A 16,586-nucleotide genomic window follows, 5' to 3' on the forward strand; every position below is an offset into this window, starting at 1 on the left:
CATTGACTGCAGTGGGACTTTTGTTTATGCAATGATGGCTGGACTGGGCCATTATGGATGTAATTCTTTTTATAAGAAAATTACAATTATTGTGGGCCAAATCCAGGTCTCATTAAAGCCAATGGGGAAACTCCCTTTAACTTCATGGCAATCAAGTTTGGGACATGCATGCAGGATTGGAATTAAATAGTTAACAGAGGATATTAGCTAAAACTTCTGCATAATTTGGGGTTACCTCCAATCATACATTGTACCAGCTGGATTCAAACTGGTTTAGATTATCATTAGTTTTGTCTGAGATGATGTAATGCTATTATACTCATAGACTCCTGAGTGGCTAACTCCAATGAGCCATAGCCGTTAAGTTCTGGAGTGACATGGGAAAGAGAGGCATACTATTTCTTGAGAAGCAACAAAGAGTCCTGTGGCACCTTATAGACTAACAGATGTATCGGAGCATAAGCTTTCGTGGGTGAATACCCACTTCGTCAGACGCATGAAAAAGCTTATGCTCCGATACATCTGTTAGTCTATAAGGTGCCACAGGACTCTTCGTTGCTTTTTACAGGTCCAGACTAACACAGCTACCCCTCTGATATTTCTTGAGAAACTCCCTTTGTGGGTGCCTGAAAAGACAGGCAGGCTAGCAACAGCTGGTTTGGAGGGGAAAAGGTTTGTAATATATCAGAGGGGTAGCCGTGTTAGTCTGAATCTGTAAAAAGCAACAGAGGGTCCTGTGGCACCTTTAAGACTAACAGAAGTATTGGGAGCATAAGCTTTCGTGGGTAAGAACCTCACTTCTTCAGATGGTATCTGAAGAAGTGAGGTTCTTACCCACGAAAGCTTATGCTCCCAATACTTCTGTTAGTCTTAAAGGTGCCACAGGACCCTCTGTTGGTTTGTAATATGTAAGGATTTTATCTTATTTAATCAGTATCTTTTGCCATTCAGCTTGGAACCTTGCTAGCTACAATACTTGTACTGACTAGTCATGTAGGGTTTATATTTTGCAAACTGTTTTTTGTTGGTTGTTGTGGTGGTGATTTTCTCTTTATTTTCTCCCATTTGTTGAATAAACCTTACTTTCATTTAAGATAAGTGGAGTTTTTTGTGTAGACTGTTAGTGGGAACAATCACTGCTGGGCACCCTGCAGGGAAAGAAACTGATTTGTGACCTCTAGTGCTGCAAGGATGTTTTCACAGACCATTGTGGTCATGCAGGGGAGCTGAATGGACTATTCCATGAGGACTGTACCTGTGTTTAGTTACATTTCTCCACAAAAGGTTTTAATAACAGAGTTGAATAGTCCAGTTGTAGTTCTGAGAAACAGTTTCCCCCTTTTTGTCCCCTTCCTATCCCACCTCTCTTGAGGCCATCTCTTATTTTTCATTCTCTTTCTGTGATGAATATTTTTTCTCTTCGGTTACATTTGTTCTCATTAGCTCTGTCACACTAAACCGGGTCTTTCATAGCCAGTGCACCCACACTAGGAATACCAGGAGACATTGCCTTAGAAGAGGGCAGTATAGTATAGGAACAATGTAATTAGTAATAGATTTTCTAATCTTCTGTTCTATGTAGTTCTTATTAAGAATGTGCCTGTGTGTAGTTGTTAAAATTCAACATCTTGTTGCTAGTTTTTCAGCTCCATTTTCTATCCATTTCAAAATCATTTGTTTTCTGAACACTGAGTCAGAAAAATGCACTTTCCAGTTCCCCTGTGGTTATAAACCAGTGATGAATTGAGGAAGAATTGCCATTAGGTGGCACCCTAGCACTGCCAAGTTCAATACTTTTGCAGTGTGGGCCTCCTGGGCGCTGGGAAGAGGCAGTGCCAATTCTTTCCTTATTCGAAACAGATATGAATGCAACTTTGAATCACACCTGTTTTTAGTATGTTACATTTATGTAAAAAAGAGAAAGCTAAAACTGATATTTAATGTGTTTCTCTTGACTTAAAAATACAGTATTAGAATGCAGAAACAAATATCTACTGGAATTTTTTTTTAAGGCAAAAAGAAAAAAATTATATGTTTCCTTTTTCTGATATATTTGAGAGCGGTTTTTGTACTGTAGTATGGAAAAATAAATAGTGAGTGCTTCTATGCTGAGAAAAAATGTCCCTATTAAAAAAACTACCGAAATGGTCCAGCACACTAGAGCTTACAGTAGTGAGACTTCAGTGTTTTAAATTATTATTGTAAATACTGTATATATTTATAAGGACTTGATAAATTTTGCAAGGAAAAGCAAATAACATTCTGAATCAAAACTAAAGGACAAACCACATTTGCAAACTGGAAGTTGAGTCACAGTTTTAGGAAAATCAAGATATTACTGCACTCTGCATGCAGTCTTGTTGTATGCTGTATATAGGTTTGATGCAAACACAGTAGTATACAGTATAGTAATGTATTGAGAGTAGCCTCTTTCTCCTCCTGAAATTTACTTCTTTCACACCTCTTTCTGCCACTAATCTCTGTTCTGATCCGAAAAGGACAACACGTTAAAAAAAAAAAAAGACCATAAAAAACAACCATATGAAATGAAACAAATTGTGTCATCTGCTTTCCTTAACAAATAATATCCTTTTCTTTGCTTTGTTCCCTTTCCATTCTTTATTCTTGTTCTCATAATGGTCTAGTGTCATTATTCTTTGATATAAATTTCAAGCTTTTCAGGGCTGGGAGAGAGTCAACTATTACTATTTTATTATTTGTTATTTATATTTCAGTAGTGCTAGGCACTGTACAAACACATAGCAAAAAGATGGCCCCCGCCCTATGTGTCTGTAAACCTCATGCACACTATGATATTTGATATATACATCCACATTTAATATAGAAGGTGATATTCATAGACAGTTGGAAGCTTTATTGGGTGAAATAATCTCTTCCCCTCCCAGAACTGCTGTACGGTTTTACAAACATTATATAGCTTCATTTCACTTGTGGGTGCAACAAGCCCTTATCTACCGGGGGGCGGGCTGGAGAGAGAGAGACCCCCAAAGGTAAAGTGTTTTGGGAGTCTTCTGGATGAAAGTGCCACATATGTGTAAGGCATTACTAGGTATTGATGGGGATAACTCTCCAAATCTGATATAGACCAATTTAAATCAGGAGTAACTTCGTTGACTTTATTGGAGTTTTACTTTATTGTGTAAATTAGATCAGAAGTAGATCTTATCTGTTTTGTTAGTTTGTTTTTTAGCTGGGCATCTCTATAAGATCACTACTGTCAGTCATATTTCCATTACAAATCCTTATTTTTTGTAGTGAGTGCCGAATTTTACTTTGCATAACAAAGTTATTTTACTTCTGTTTAATCATTAACAATTTCATATTTGCATGAACCTAGGAATCATTGATTTAACAATAAATACATTTGATTTTGCTCCTTTTATTTAGGTTTTTCAAGTCAGTGTTAATTGGCTTACCCTAGTCCTTATGGATTCTTGAAATATGCACACCTGAGGAAAGATTTCTATCCCATTTACACTTATGCCTTTATATTGTTATTTTTATTGATATTCTATGAGCACCTCCATTCTGTTAGACACTGTCCACACACAGGAAGACATAGTACTTATCCTGAAAAGCTTAGTCTATGAAGACAATTGACATACTAAGGGCTGGAGAGAGGATTACAATCGAATTATATACAATTTTTATAATAATTAAAAATATACACCTCAACTATACCTGATTACCCCTCAGCCTAGCCATTATTGGTTAGCCAGTTTTTGTAGAGTCACAGGAGAAATGGTTCTTGAAGAGAAGATGGAGGGGTTACAGAGAAATTCAGGAAGGGCATTTAATTTGTAGTGGATACTGTTACTCTGGGCTTATACCTGTGTAACTATCTTATCTGTCTATTTTAGGGATTTGTACTGCTGCCCTCACCACAGTATCTGAGCAACTTCCACAGAAATTTGATCACTAATAGTGAAGTCCCTAGTGGACTGCATAGAATCTCTGGCTCTTTTCCCTTGTAATTGACATCAGAATCTGGTCTGTTGTTCACAAAAGGAATGAATTTTGCTTTATGGGATGGAATACACTAACAAAATTGCATTTGGGGGAGGAGAGCCTCTTAATTTCTCTGTTTTTCACAGATGACCACATACAATATTGAATTGAAAAGCATCATATCTACCTTTTTATTTTTGCTAAATTTGAGATCATGAATGTGTCATGGCTCATAGATAAATCCTATATAATCCATGATGACTTAGAATTTAAATACTGCTGCACCAGAGTTTCAGTTTCTTACTCGCTTTTGACTAAGGATTTTATAACATGTCTAAGTTTAAATCAAACTGTTCTATTCTCAAGGGGAAACTGAAACTCCCTCTTAGCTTTAGCTCAAGAATGCTAGCAATGATGGTATTTGGAATGGCTATACATAAATAATGTTTTCTATCATTGCAATATGTAGTCTAATTGATAAATTGCTTTCCTCAAAATGATGCACATCTTTATGTAATTTATTTTAAAGATTGGTCCTAATAGGGGAAGGTATATTCAGGAAACAAAGGCTATACATGTACTATAAAACCCTCACCTAAATATGCTGGCAGTTTGGCTACCAGAGTAAGTCAATGAGTTTAAATTAAAACATTAAATGCCATGATATATTGTATATAGCTAAAAGACCTGTGTATTTAAAGATTGCTAAACTAGTATTAAGTCTTTCAGAGCTGTAAATTCTGGGAAAATTTGTTTCTCCAAATATAGAAAACAGAGAAATCCAAGTCTCAGAGGAAACATTAATGCCCCACTTAAGCAGTGTTAGCCTTTCATAAGCAGCAAATCTCATTCCTCTCTGGGGAGTCCCTCCTGGAACGTAAGATAACCTACACTTACCCTTGCTTTATTCAGAGTCCGTAAAACTCTGCAGCTGCAGCTGACAGCAGAATATTTAAATGATATGAACAGTGTAAATGCCTCATGTTCATTTAAATAACTGAAAAATTCAATCACTTGAATGCCAATGATTATTCCTATTGGAGTTTACATTTTTAAAAAGACAGAGCATCTGAATCCCTGTGAGAGCATTAAATTGCTATCTAATTAGCAGTTCTAAATTACATATATTTAAAAGATAATTAAAGGTTTGCAGGCTGTTCGAATAACTGGTTGTACATATAAATGAATCACTGGAAATTTGTTAGTAATATGCTAAGGTTTCTTTTATTCTTTGCTTTCAGCTTTGAAGTTAGGTAAAACCAAGCTCGTGGGTTTAAGTCTGGTAGTGTTAAGATAAAGGCAGATGTTTTTAATTATTTCAACTGAAACCCAAAATAATTATAAGCAGCTGTCAATTTTACATAATCCCAAATAAGGTCCTGAGAATGCAAATAAAATTGTAAACCTAGGGTTTTTTTTTTCAGTGAAATGAATCAAATACATGTCACTTTACTAATCAACTGTGATCCAGCTGATATTATGATCTAAAACAATGTACTGTTCACCCAGTCTTGGTAGGCATGTGACATAAAGCTGTGTTCTGTTTCTTTGGTTCCATCTTCCCCTGTACTATTTCCATATTTTCCATGTCATCAGTTTAGACATTTTCTGTACTATTTGTAAAACACACACATATGTATGTCTTTGAGTTGGCAGAATCCTTGAACACAGGTATGGCATGAAAATGATTTTCTTGCATTACTTAGACAGAGGAATCTTACTGTATAGGACACATCTATTTGCCCCTACTATTTTCTTACTTGAAAAATGAAGGTTGTATATTTCCTGCTCTTCTCTCCCCCCTTTCCTCCCCCCATTCTCTACACACACACACACACACACACACACACACACACACACACGCACACACACACACACACACACACACACCATTTTAAGCAACATGGCTCCCCTTGTCAGCTTTTGCAATATGGCTGGAAATTTTACAGTATGGCAGTTTCTCACTGCCAGCTGGCATGAATGATCAGTCAAAAATAACTGGTCTTCATTGCCAACCATAACCTAAGAACTTCTGGATTAACGTCTTAAATAATAGACTTTATGTGTAAGTCTTTCTTTTGAAAGGGAAGTTCTTTTTCACTTGTCAGAAAGTAAAGAAGTCACATTTTCTTAATCTTAATCCTACACGTTTTCTTTTACAAGCACCTTTTATGACTGAACATCTCCAAGTGCTCTACAAATCCAGGGTGCATCAGAGCTCAAAAAAAGATATTTCAAAGTCACAAAATAAATGCAGGTCACAAAGCACAAGTACTACAAGAGACAAATCAGGACCATATAGCTAGGAGAAAATGCAAATGAAATAAATGGCTTAAAGGCCAGACAGCAGAGATTTAAATGCAGAAGGGATGCAGCGTCACACTCACATCCCTAGGCGGAGTGTTTCAGGGCAGTGCAGTGCATATTAACTGAATGCTCAGTCCTCTTGCATGATTTAATGTAAATGGGTGGAACAGGAAGGTATTTTTTACAGACTTAAGGGTATGAAATCCCTCTTCAAACAATCCCTCCTGCCTTCTTCTCATCGTTAATAATCCTCACACTCACCCTTTCCGGAACTGTTTTCTCTGGGCTTGTCTTGTGTTTGTCCTGTCTTATGTAGACTGTAAGCACTTCAGGGCAGGAAAATTGTCTCATCTGTGAACCAAATGCTGAGAGCCCTACATTGTGGCTTTTTCCTCAGCCTATACTCGGAAGAACTACCATTGAAGTTTGCCATTAGATGGAGAGAAGAGGGACTCAAGGGGTCTCCATTTACTTATATGGCCCACGCAAGAGCCTGCCACAGTGCCTCCATTTGGGGAAGTGAAGGGACTAGTCCCCCATTGCAGGAACATATCACTCAAAGGGATCAAGGAGGAGAGAGGCTGTGTATCACAACCATGTGCACAAGCCCACAGAGCAGGCACGCCACATTTGAGGGAATAGTGGCTGAAATAGTCTGTGCTGTTTTAAAGGTTGGTGCAGCCTGGGCAAGCTCTCTGCACACCAAGCAATAACTCCCTACTTGGGTCAGTGGCTGAGTAAAGTCCTCAGCTACTAGCCCTCTGTTTGTTAAGCATCATGGAAAATTTCAGTACTATATGAGTTCCCAATACAACAGCGAGGGTCTTTCCATTGAGTGTAATAGGAATTGCATCAGACCATAAATGATTTTTAATGGTAATGTCCAGAACCTTAGAGAACTGACAACAATAACCAAGCTCTCCAGAGAACTACTACAGTATGTCTGTAATGTCTGAGTTTCCTAGTAACTTAAAAACCCGTATGGAAAAGTCTTACATAAGATAGAAAATAGTTGTTATATTTAAAAAAAAAAAAAAAAAAAGCTTATAGGATAATTTAGAATGATATATGATGGCTCAATATAACTGCATATCTATAAGTCTGTAAATCTCATTGTTTGGTCACTTCTATAGGATCCCTAATCATTAAAGCATTTACACACATGCTTAAGCCCATATCTATTCATCATTTAGGCACAAGCTTAACTTTAGGCTCAGGCTAAAGTCCCATTGAGTTCAATGGGACTTAAATATATGCCTAAAATTAAGCATGTGCCTAAATGCTTTGGAGAACAAAGATGGACTTTTGAATCAGATCCTTGATTCTTAGTGTAGTTCCCATAAATCCCTATGGAATTTCTATAGAAATATACTGATTTCATATAAAATTCTGTAGTGTTTGTCCATAAGGGTGTGAACACAACAGACTTATGATAAATTTTTAAATTAGAAATTTTCTTTCTTTTCCGGATTGCTACCTTTTATGCCAGAATACTTTGGCCAGGGAGAAATTATTTCTGCCATTCTAGTCCTTGGAATGTGGTCACAAAGTATATTGTTTGCTACAGTACTATTCCATTGGGGATTCAGGCAAAAGTTCCATGCAATATACTGGAACTTCAGAGGGTGTTGTTTCAGTAGTTTACTCTCCTCCACTACTAGCCATTATCCAAATGAATCATGTATCTTACTAAATTCCCATCATCTTAGACAAGAGATTTTCAGTTGTTAAGACACCACTCACTCCCTCTTGAATCAGACTGCTACACTGTGGCTTTATTATCACATAGCAAGTCATGTTAAATGCAGATGTTGCCTAACCCATAGGGGACTTCTCAGGGAAAAAAAATCAAAGCGTAGAGCTTAATATGGGCACATATAAATAGTTTTATACTGGGCAGAAAAAAAATGACTTAAAAATCTTCAAGCAGAACACCTCACACATTGTTCATGAATCATCAAGTATTAAAACAGTTTGGCCAAACCTCAAATAAAAGACACTGATTAAGATAAAGGTCACTATAATTACCAAAGGAAGTGGTTACCTATTTTATTCAAAAAGACACTGATTAAGATAAAGGTCATTATAATTACCAAAGGAAGTGGTTATCTATTTTATTCAAAAATATGAGTTCTTGTGAGAGAGGTTTTTAATTTAAAAGGTGATTAAGAAGAAGTCCAGTGTGCTATTCAAAATGTTGTTTTTTTTAAAAATCGCAGGATACATCCTTCATTTTGGAGGTGTTAATTCACTAAATAATATGACCACACATTTTGTGGTGGCCGAAAACTGGATTAACAGTGCCCAGTTTAAATCTAGCTCTTTCTTGCATGCTCTGAAAGGAAGCTAATTTGGTAGAATTCCTTGTTTCCATCTTTCCTAGTGTGTATTTTATTAATTTGTTTCAGTGTATTACAGTATGAATAACCTTGCAAATGGGTTTGGCTCCAGACTTCAATGAGTATTTTATATTTCAACAGAGTGTCAGACACAAAAGTAAAGATAGGTTAAATTCAGTAGAAAAAGAAAATATATGGATGAATTACATTTTGTAAAGAGATATTTAAAGAGGTAAATTGACCCCGAGCCTTGCTTTCAGTATGTAAAAACTACTCTTAGGGAGATGTTAAATACTAAAATTAGAAAGGAACTAGAACAGAGTAGATAGACAGTTTGTGAAGTTCTAAATATACCGAAGAGTATTATTATTAACTGTTCTATAATCTGTCTATCCATCTTTCTGTATTAGGCCCCAATCCTGCAAATACTTACACAGATGTGTAACCTTGCTCATATGATAGTGTCTTTGCAACTAGTCAAATACGCAAAGTTACACACTTGCACAAGTGTTTGCTGGATCACTTCAGGTCATATGCTGGCCCTGTGGAAATCAATGAAAGTTTTTGTGTTTTGTCTAGCACAGTTATTGTAGTATCTAAGGGTTTCCCATATCTGCATGGCAAGGAGAAATGTGTGAGTAACTGGTTTTTTTTGCTGACCAAATCAAAGAGTATATAAAAACAATTAATTTCAGGTTGCCCTAACACAACATTTTTTGAATTTTTTGGTGAACTGAAAATGGTGAAAAAAATTCCATTTTGGGTCAGATTAAATGTTTTATTAGGGATGCAATGAAATGTTTCATTTCATTTTCAAGTTTTTACCTTTTAATATTTTTAATACAATTGAAGTAAAATTCAAAAGTCATTTTGAATCAAAAAGTAAAAATGTTCCTTGTTAAAATGTCACAACAAACTATTTAGACTCTTTCAGAATTCTGGGGTTCTTTTTGCAACTGAAAGAATTCAATGAATTCTACAAAAATTAGCAAAATGCTTTGGTGGACCTAAATCTGCATTTTTCATTGAAAAAAAATTAGTCAAAATTGTTTTGCCCATGAGTTCCCTGCTGGACCTGAGGGAGGTTTCTGCTCTTCTTCCTTGCATGGCTATAGGAAACTTTGTTTGAGATATACACTTTTGTTTCTACCTGTAAGTTCTGAATTTTTGAACACTTGTCTTCTGGTTGTTAACGAGTCCCACTGTGGTTCAGTTCACTGTATAGCTCATACTTTGGATATGTGTGCTCTCTGGACTCTTTTTCCATCTCTCTTTGATTGCATGTTACTTAAATGAAACATATGAAAACCATAGGGTTAGTATGAAAAAAAACAAAACTCCATAAACAATATGATATAGTTGGGTTGCCTCATATTTGACAGCACAGTTCTATCTTCAGGTACATCAGCACAGCTCCCTTCAGTAACAGTTCTCACATGTGTGTGAGCACAGAATATACCCCAGAAAGTCTTAAATGTATGTAAGGGCTTTTCTACTGCATGCTTTAGTCCACATCAGAGGGTGTGAATTTTAGTCTGCCTTACAGTGTTATGCACTAACTGACCCATGTGGACTCTGCTGGTGCACCCTAAAAGTTCCGTAGTTCACATTAAGGAAGTACTGTTGGAAAGGGGGCTATATTAACACACACTAGGGAACTTTTAGGGTGCACCAGCAGCCAGTTAGCGCATGACACATTTGTGCTGACTAAAATTTACACCCCTGTGGTGCAGACTAAGGCACGGTGCAGACAAGTCCTAAATAAAGATATAATTATATATTGACAGTAGTTCAGGAGTCATTCCATGTTTACTACACCCAAATTATCCCACCTCATGTCTAACTATGTAGTATTTGTCAACGGTCAGTATCTAAAGGTCTGTCTGCACACAATTTTTTGTCCGAATTTAACTAAATTAGTTGAAAAAAATGATAATGATTTGGGTAAATTCGTGCAACCTCATAATGTGGACACAGTTATACCAGTATAAAGATGTTTTTTATATCATTATAGCTTGTTTTGAAATACCTTTATATTGGTATAACTGCATCCACACTAGGGGATTGCAAACTGAGTGTAAAACTGTGCAAAAACTAAGCCCTCAACTTGTGAAGTGACCTTAGACTAAAGCTTTCCACAGAGGACCTGGCAAGTGTTTGTCTTACTCAAAAAGAATAATGAGAACTGATTCAGGAAGTAATCAGATGTGACCTCTCAAAAGTACTGCCCATGGGAATGATTGGAGGAGCCAAATCACTGTGAGCAAAAGTAAGAAGGCAGAGCAGCATTGTGATCTACTACTGCCCAGTGTTTACAACTCCACCCCTCCCCCAACATCTCTGTTGTAAATACAGTCTGACACCTGATCCCTTGGAAGAAATATGCAGCTTCTCCAGAAGGAATTACTTCTCTGACATCTCTGTTTTTTAAGTGATTCTGAGACTACAAAAAAGACCATGAGTTCAATATCCAGTTCCTTTAATTTAGAATAAAATTCATGAGATTAGAAGTTTGCTTTAACCTTGAAGAAGGAAGGCATCTCCCCTGAAGATTAGGCTTAGTGCAAGTGTGTGTTCACCACAAAAGATGACTGGACGTTCCTGCCCCTGCAGTCTGTGTGGTGGAGGGGCCATCATTCCAAGCCTGCAAAGTTACAAACTTGATTCCAGAACTGCCCAAGACCTCCCTGTTTCTCTGACCACTCTTGGTAGAAAGATTTGTGTTTTTTTTTCCTTTTAGCAATTATAAAAAGTAAAAGGCCTAGAAAATGAGTCTTCAACATTTTAAAGCACACAAACATTGTCAGCAAAATGTACGTGTGTTTCAAATACGTTCCCATCAATTCACTTAAAACCATATGGATTAATTTATCCACTTAGAGAGCTGGGAAATCACTCACTCTCTTGCTCCATACCTCAAGATGTTTGTTCTTAAACTAGTGAGGTCGCTGATTTCTGATGTTCAGCAGAGGGCAGAATTTCCTATATTATAAACACCCCATTTGTCATTAAAGATGTTTACTTAAAATGTGAGATTTACAGAGTAACAATGGCTGTAGTGATAAAAACTATAACTTGCCATTATTAGTATATTACTTTCTTTTTCCTATTAAATCATAGATAAAACGTAATATCAGCAAATATTAACACTAAGCTTCCCGAGACTCACAGCTTATCTTGTTTAAAGAGAAACGTGTAAACATTTTGTTGATAAGATTGTAGGAAATATAACTTCCTGCCTGACTGAAAGCTAGTTTGGGACACTTAGTATAAACTTTGAGATCAGGGCCTTATTAGTTTCCATATGGTTAGTAATGTGTGGAAGGTATCATTGCTGAGTTGATTATAAAATGTGGCAAAGAGAACAAACTAATTTATTAGGAGTATTACTTTCCCCACATTTCTAACAGGGGTCTGACATTAGAGTCATATGCAGAAAGGAGAATTCTGCCTGAAGGAAAGATTTGCATTGCAGCATAGGAGTCCTGTGTATAAACATATAGTAAGCAGGTTTTTCAGTTCACAGGAAATATTTGAGCATCGTTGTGCTTCATTTTATATTAATTAAACCACACACTGAAAATGTACATTGAATCTAACCAGTATCCACCCAGCAACTCTTAAAATCATCTGACATTGGATCTTTGTGCCAGTAAAACATAACATGCCTAATGTTTGAATTTTTTAAATTTTATTTTGAATGCTAGTATGAAGAAGGAAAAAAGCGAAGAAAACCCAACTACAGCAGTGTTGATCTTTCTGAGGTTGAGTGGGAAGACAGAGATGATGTGGTAAGTGATTTGTTTTAAGGCCCTGTCAGAAGAGATTGTTGTATCCCACTACTGTACTTGGTAACTGTTCAAGTAGTCAGCAAAGAGGCCGCCTAACTGCTCCAGAGACAGTAGTCCCTTTTTACCTAATTATGAATTTTATTTACCTTTCTTTCTTTCTTTCTTTCTTTCTTTCTTTCTTTCTTTCTTTCTTTCTTTCTTTCTTTCTTTCTTTCTTTCTTTCACATATGCATGTTTCTGTCTCTCTGTGTTTGTATCATCTGTAAAATTCATCTCCTAATTTTAATATTCCATGCATCCCATTACGAACCCCAGTGGCACTGTGCTGGTCACCAGGGATCAGTACCTCTGTTCAGGTCTAGCCCACCTATCAGATCAAACTGAGAAATCTGGACCAGATTTTGACTGCTCCACCTCTCTGGAGGAGCTCTCTTGGCTCATGCTGCCCTTAGAAATAAAAAGAACAAACTAAACTAAATTAAAAAACAAACAAAAACAGATGCTGGAGTCTGTTTAGATCACAGAAGCTAGCATGGAGCCCCTATCAATGATTTACACCTAACACTTAATTTCAGGTTTGAAGAACATCATACAAATCAATTCCTTCTATCCTCACCTGTGCCATGCACAAGATCCCTCCAAATATTACCCATATTTCTCTTTCCACTCTGTAGTTTACCCTCTGTCCCGTTCTTAGTTACCTTGCAGGCTTAGTCTTTTTTGCAGTACTGTATCAAAAGCTTTCCTTATGTGTATGTCCATGGCTTAACCTTCGCCTGGTCCTTCTGTTACTTCCTCAATAAATCTGATTTGTTAGGCATGATTCGTTTTGTGTGAATCCTTGCTGACTGTCCTTAATTAAATCGTAACTTTCCAGGTGCTCCCCTTTCTGTCTCTGTTACTTAGTTTTTCCCATAACTTCACCACTGCCAAAGTCATGCCTGCATGTCTGTGTTTTCATAGATCTTTCCTAGATTACTTCTCAAATATCAGTAGTTTCTCTTGAGTCCCTCATACTTCTACTGTTTCAGAGAGGTTTTGAATGCACACACTGAAGGTTCCCATATTTACTTTGTCATGTCCTTCTGAAATCTGGGATGAATCACATGCATCTTCCCCAGGAGTTTTGTCAGACTTCAGATGTACTAATTTCTTGATCCCTTTTCCGACATAAGTCTATATTTTCTTTTCTCGGCTGCAAAATATATATCAGTTTCTGCCACTGCCCATTCCCTCCTTTTGTGAATAATGAAACAATTCATTTGTGTTTTAGCAATTTCTTTCTTTCCTGTTGATAGATTGTCCTCATTGTCTCTCAAGAGGCCATACTGTCTCCATATTTGAGTTTTTGTGCTGACTTTACATGAAACCTTTCTTCTTATTTCTTATGTCACCTAGTGCATTTTTCTTCGCCTTCACTGTGTAAAATTTCCTCTTCATGTTTTCATATTCTCTAAATGTCCTTCTGTAATCTCTGAAATCCTTCATGTTTTCTACATTGCCTTTTTCTTATCCTTGATTACATATCACTCTACCTAATTTATCTACGACTAATTGATGTTTTTAAAAATATATTCCCAATGTACACGTTTTATTAGTAGACTGAACATGCATCCTTTTAGGCATTCATGAATCTGTCTTTTTTTTTCTATTTCCCTTCTTTTATCCTATTTTGATTCCACCCAGTATTTCCAGTATAATTCTATAATTTCTTCTAGTTGGTTTATACAGTTTTATTTCCTCATTTGTGTTCTCACTTTAGTTGCAATAAATTCCACACAACTCTAGTTAGTGGTTTCAGTTTTTTGTTGTTGAACACAACCTGATTTTGGTTCAAAAAAATTTAAATCAATGGAGCTCTGCTTGGATTCTGGTTTTGTCTGAATATACAACAAAGCCACCAAAGCTCCTGATAAAACTGGCAGACGTTCATCTCTGTGCACTGCCTGTGGATTCAATTTTGGGCAGTTCTGCAAGACCCAGAAGACTTATCGTGCGACCAACAGTCACCAAAGTTTCCTTACAAAACCAAACCAAAGTCTGTTTTGTGTCTATCCAGAGACAGCAAAGAGTTTTATTTCAATTTTTGATGAAAGGTCCATGGGGCCCAAAAAAGGTTTGGACTAAACTCTGCTAGTTTTAGTTTTTTAATGTTCAAACCTTGAAACAAGCAGAGTTTCCCATGGTTTCAGGTTTCAAAAAAAAAAAAAAAAATAGTTTTCTTAGTACTACTAATAGACTAAATTGAGCAAAAAGCTTGTGGACCGGGTCCAGGTCGGCTCCCAACATGTAAAAGTGAAAACTAGATAAAAAGCAAGAGGATTTAGTTTTGAGGAATACAGAATACGTGACAGGAAATATATGGGCTTAGTACTGTAGCTTTGGACCACTAGTAACCACAGTCTTGGATACTCACGCATAATATATACACATCAGAGTAACTCCCTTACAGGGGTCAAATCTACCAGGTTCCAGAATCATTACAATTCATCATCACATACTTAAGGAAACCAATCCTCCTTCAAAAGTTATCTCATCAATAGATACCTTTTTTGTACAACAGTGGCCTACAAATCTACTAGTAGATCATTAGTCACCAAATATTTTTTGAAAAGACAATATGTTAAATGTTGTGGAAAAAGGTAGTAAAACTCCAAATGCTGGCCTAATGCTTTGGCAGCGCCACCTGCAACTGGAAATGTTCTTGCAGATGTCTAAATATGAGAAAACACAAAGTGAAAATAATACTTTTATAGAGATTTTTGTAACCAAGCCCAGCACTGCTACAATTTTATTGTGTAATGGGAGATGAGTGTGTGTGTGTGTGTGTGTGTGTGTTTAATATAACTATACATAACACATTTATAAGAGCTTCAGATACACAGAGGGACAGAAAGATCAAGAAAAGGGATGGAGGAGGAGCAGTTCAAAATAAGGAAATGCATGATGAAAGCTATAGATAGAACCATTCTTAGCAACATGACTAGAGATAAATAGAATTTTAAGGTTTGGGGTGGACTTTCCTGATCAAAGTAATGACAGTCTAGTGTTGCCAACTTTCTAATCGCACAAAAATGAACACCCTGCCCTTGCCCTGCCCCTTCTCCGAGGCCCCGCCCCCACTCGCTCCATCCCTCCTCTCTCCGTCGCTCGCTCTCCCCCACCATCACTCACTTTCACTGGGCTGGGGCAGGGAGTTGGGGTGCGGGAGGAGGATGAGGGCTCCGACTGAGGGTGCGGGCTCTGGGGTGAGGTCAGAAATGAGGGGTTCAGGGTGTGGAAGAGGGCTCCATGTTGGGGCAGTGGGTTGGGATGTGGATGTGGGGTGAGGACTCCGGCTGGGGGTGCAGGCCCTGGGGTGGGCCTAGAGATGAGGGGTTTAGGGTGAAGGAGGGTGCTCTGGGCTGGGGCATGGAGTTGGGGTACAGGGGGGGAGGTGAGGGCCCTGGCTGGGGGAACAGGCTCTGGAGTGGGGCCAGGAATGAGGGGTTTGGGGTGCAGGAGGGGGCTCTGGGCTGGGGCAGGGGGTTGGGATGTGGGGGAATGCGGGGTGAGGGGTCCTGGTGGTGCTTACCGCGGCTCCCAGGAAGCGGCCGCCAGGTCCTTGCCGCCCCTAGAGGCATGGGCGGCCAGGGAGGCTCCATGTGCTGCCCGGGCGCCACCCCCGCAGCTTTTATTGGTCATGGTTTCTGGCCAATGGGAGCTGTGGAGCCAGCCCTCAGGGCGGGGTCAGCGCACGGAGCCTCCCTGGCTGCCCATGCATCTAGGGGCTGCAGGGACCTGGAAGCTGCTTCCGGGAGCCGCATGGAGCCCGGGGAGGCAGGGAGCCTGCCTTAGCCCTGGGCCTCCACCATGCCACCGACCAGACTTCTAACGGCCCAGTTGGCAGTGTCGACCAGTCGAAAACCAGACACCTGGCAACCCTAGCCTAAACCCACTCTTTATTTAACCCTTCTAAGGTCTAAGGAATATCCAGAACGTTTTGAAATGTGGTGTTGTTTAGTGTTGGTTTTTTTAGGAGATTATTTATGTCACCATCCCCTGGAACAAAATGTAGCCCCTTCTTGGTAATAGTAAGGGTCAGTGAGGCTGCTGGATGTTTCATTGGGGAATTAGAGCTTTGCGATACAGTTTGCTGACTTGAAGGCAGCATGCTGCTCAGCTGCTCAGAAGGCCTGGG

At 38.2% G+C, this 16,586-nt stretch overlaps 1 protein-coding gene across 1 annotated transcript in view; it reads left to right on the plus strand.

Annotated features, from left to right (window-relative positions):
• Positions 1-16,586, plus strand: part of CACNA2D3 (calcium voltage-gated channel auxiliary subunit alpha2delta 3) — a 729,039-nt gene that overhangs the window by 569,816 nt on the left and 142,637 nt on the right. The window contains exon 18 of the mRNA XM_065407986.1: positions 12,323-12,406. Coding sequence (XP_065264058.1) covers positions 12,323-12,406 — 84 coding nt within the window. The remainder of the gene's footprint in view (positions 1-12,322; positions 12,407-16,586) is intronic.

The sequence above is a fragment of the Emys orbicularis genome, chromosome 7 (assembly GCF_028017835.1).
Source record: "Emys orbicularis isolate rEmyOrb1 chromosome 7, rEmyOrb1.hap1, whole genome shotgun sequence".
NCBI classification, from domain to species: Eukaryota; Metazoa; Chordata; order Testudines; family Emydidae; genus Emys; species Emys orbicularis.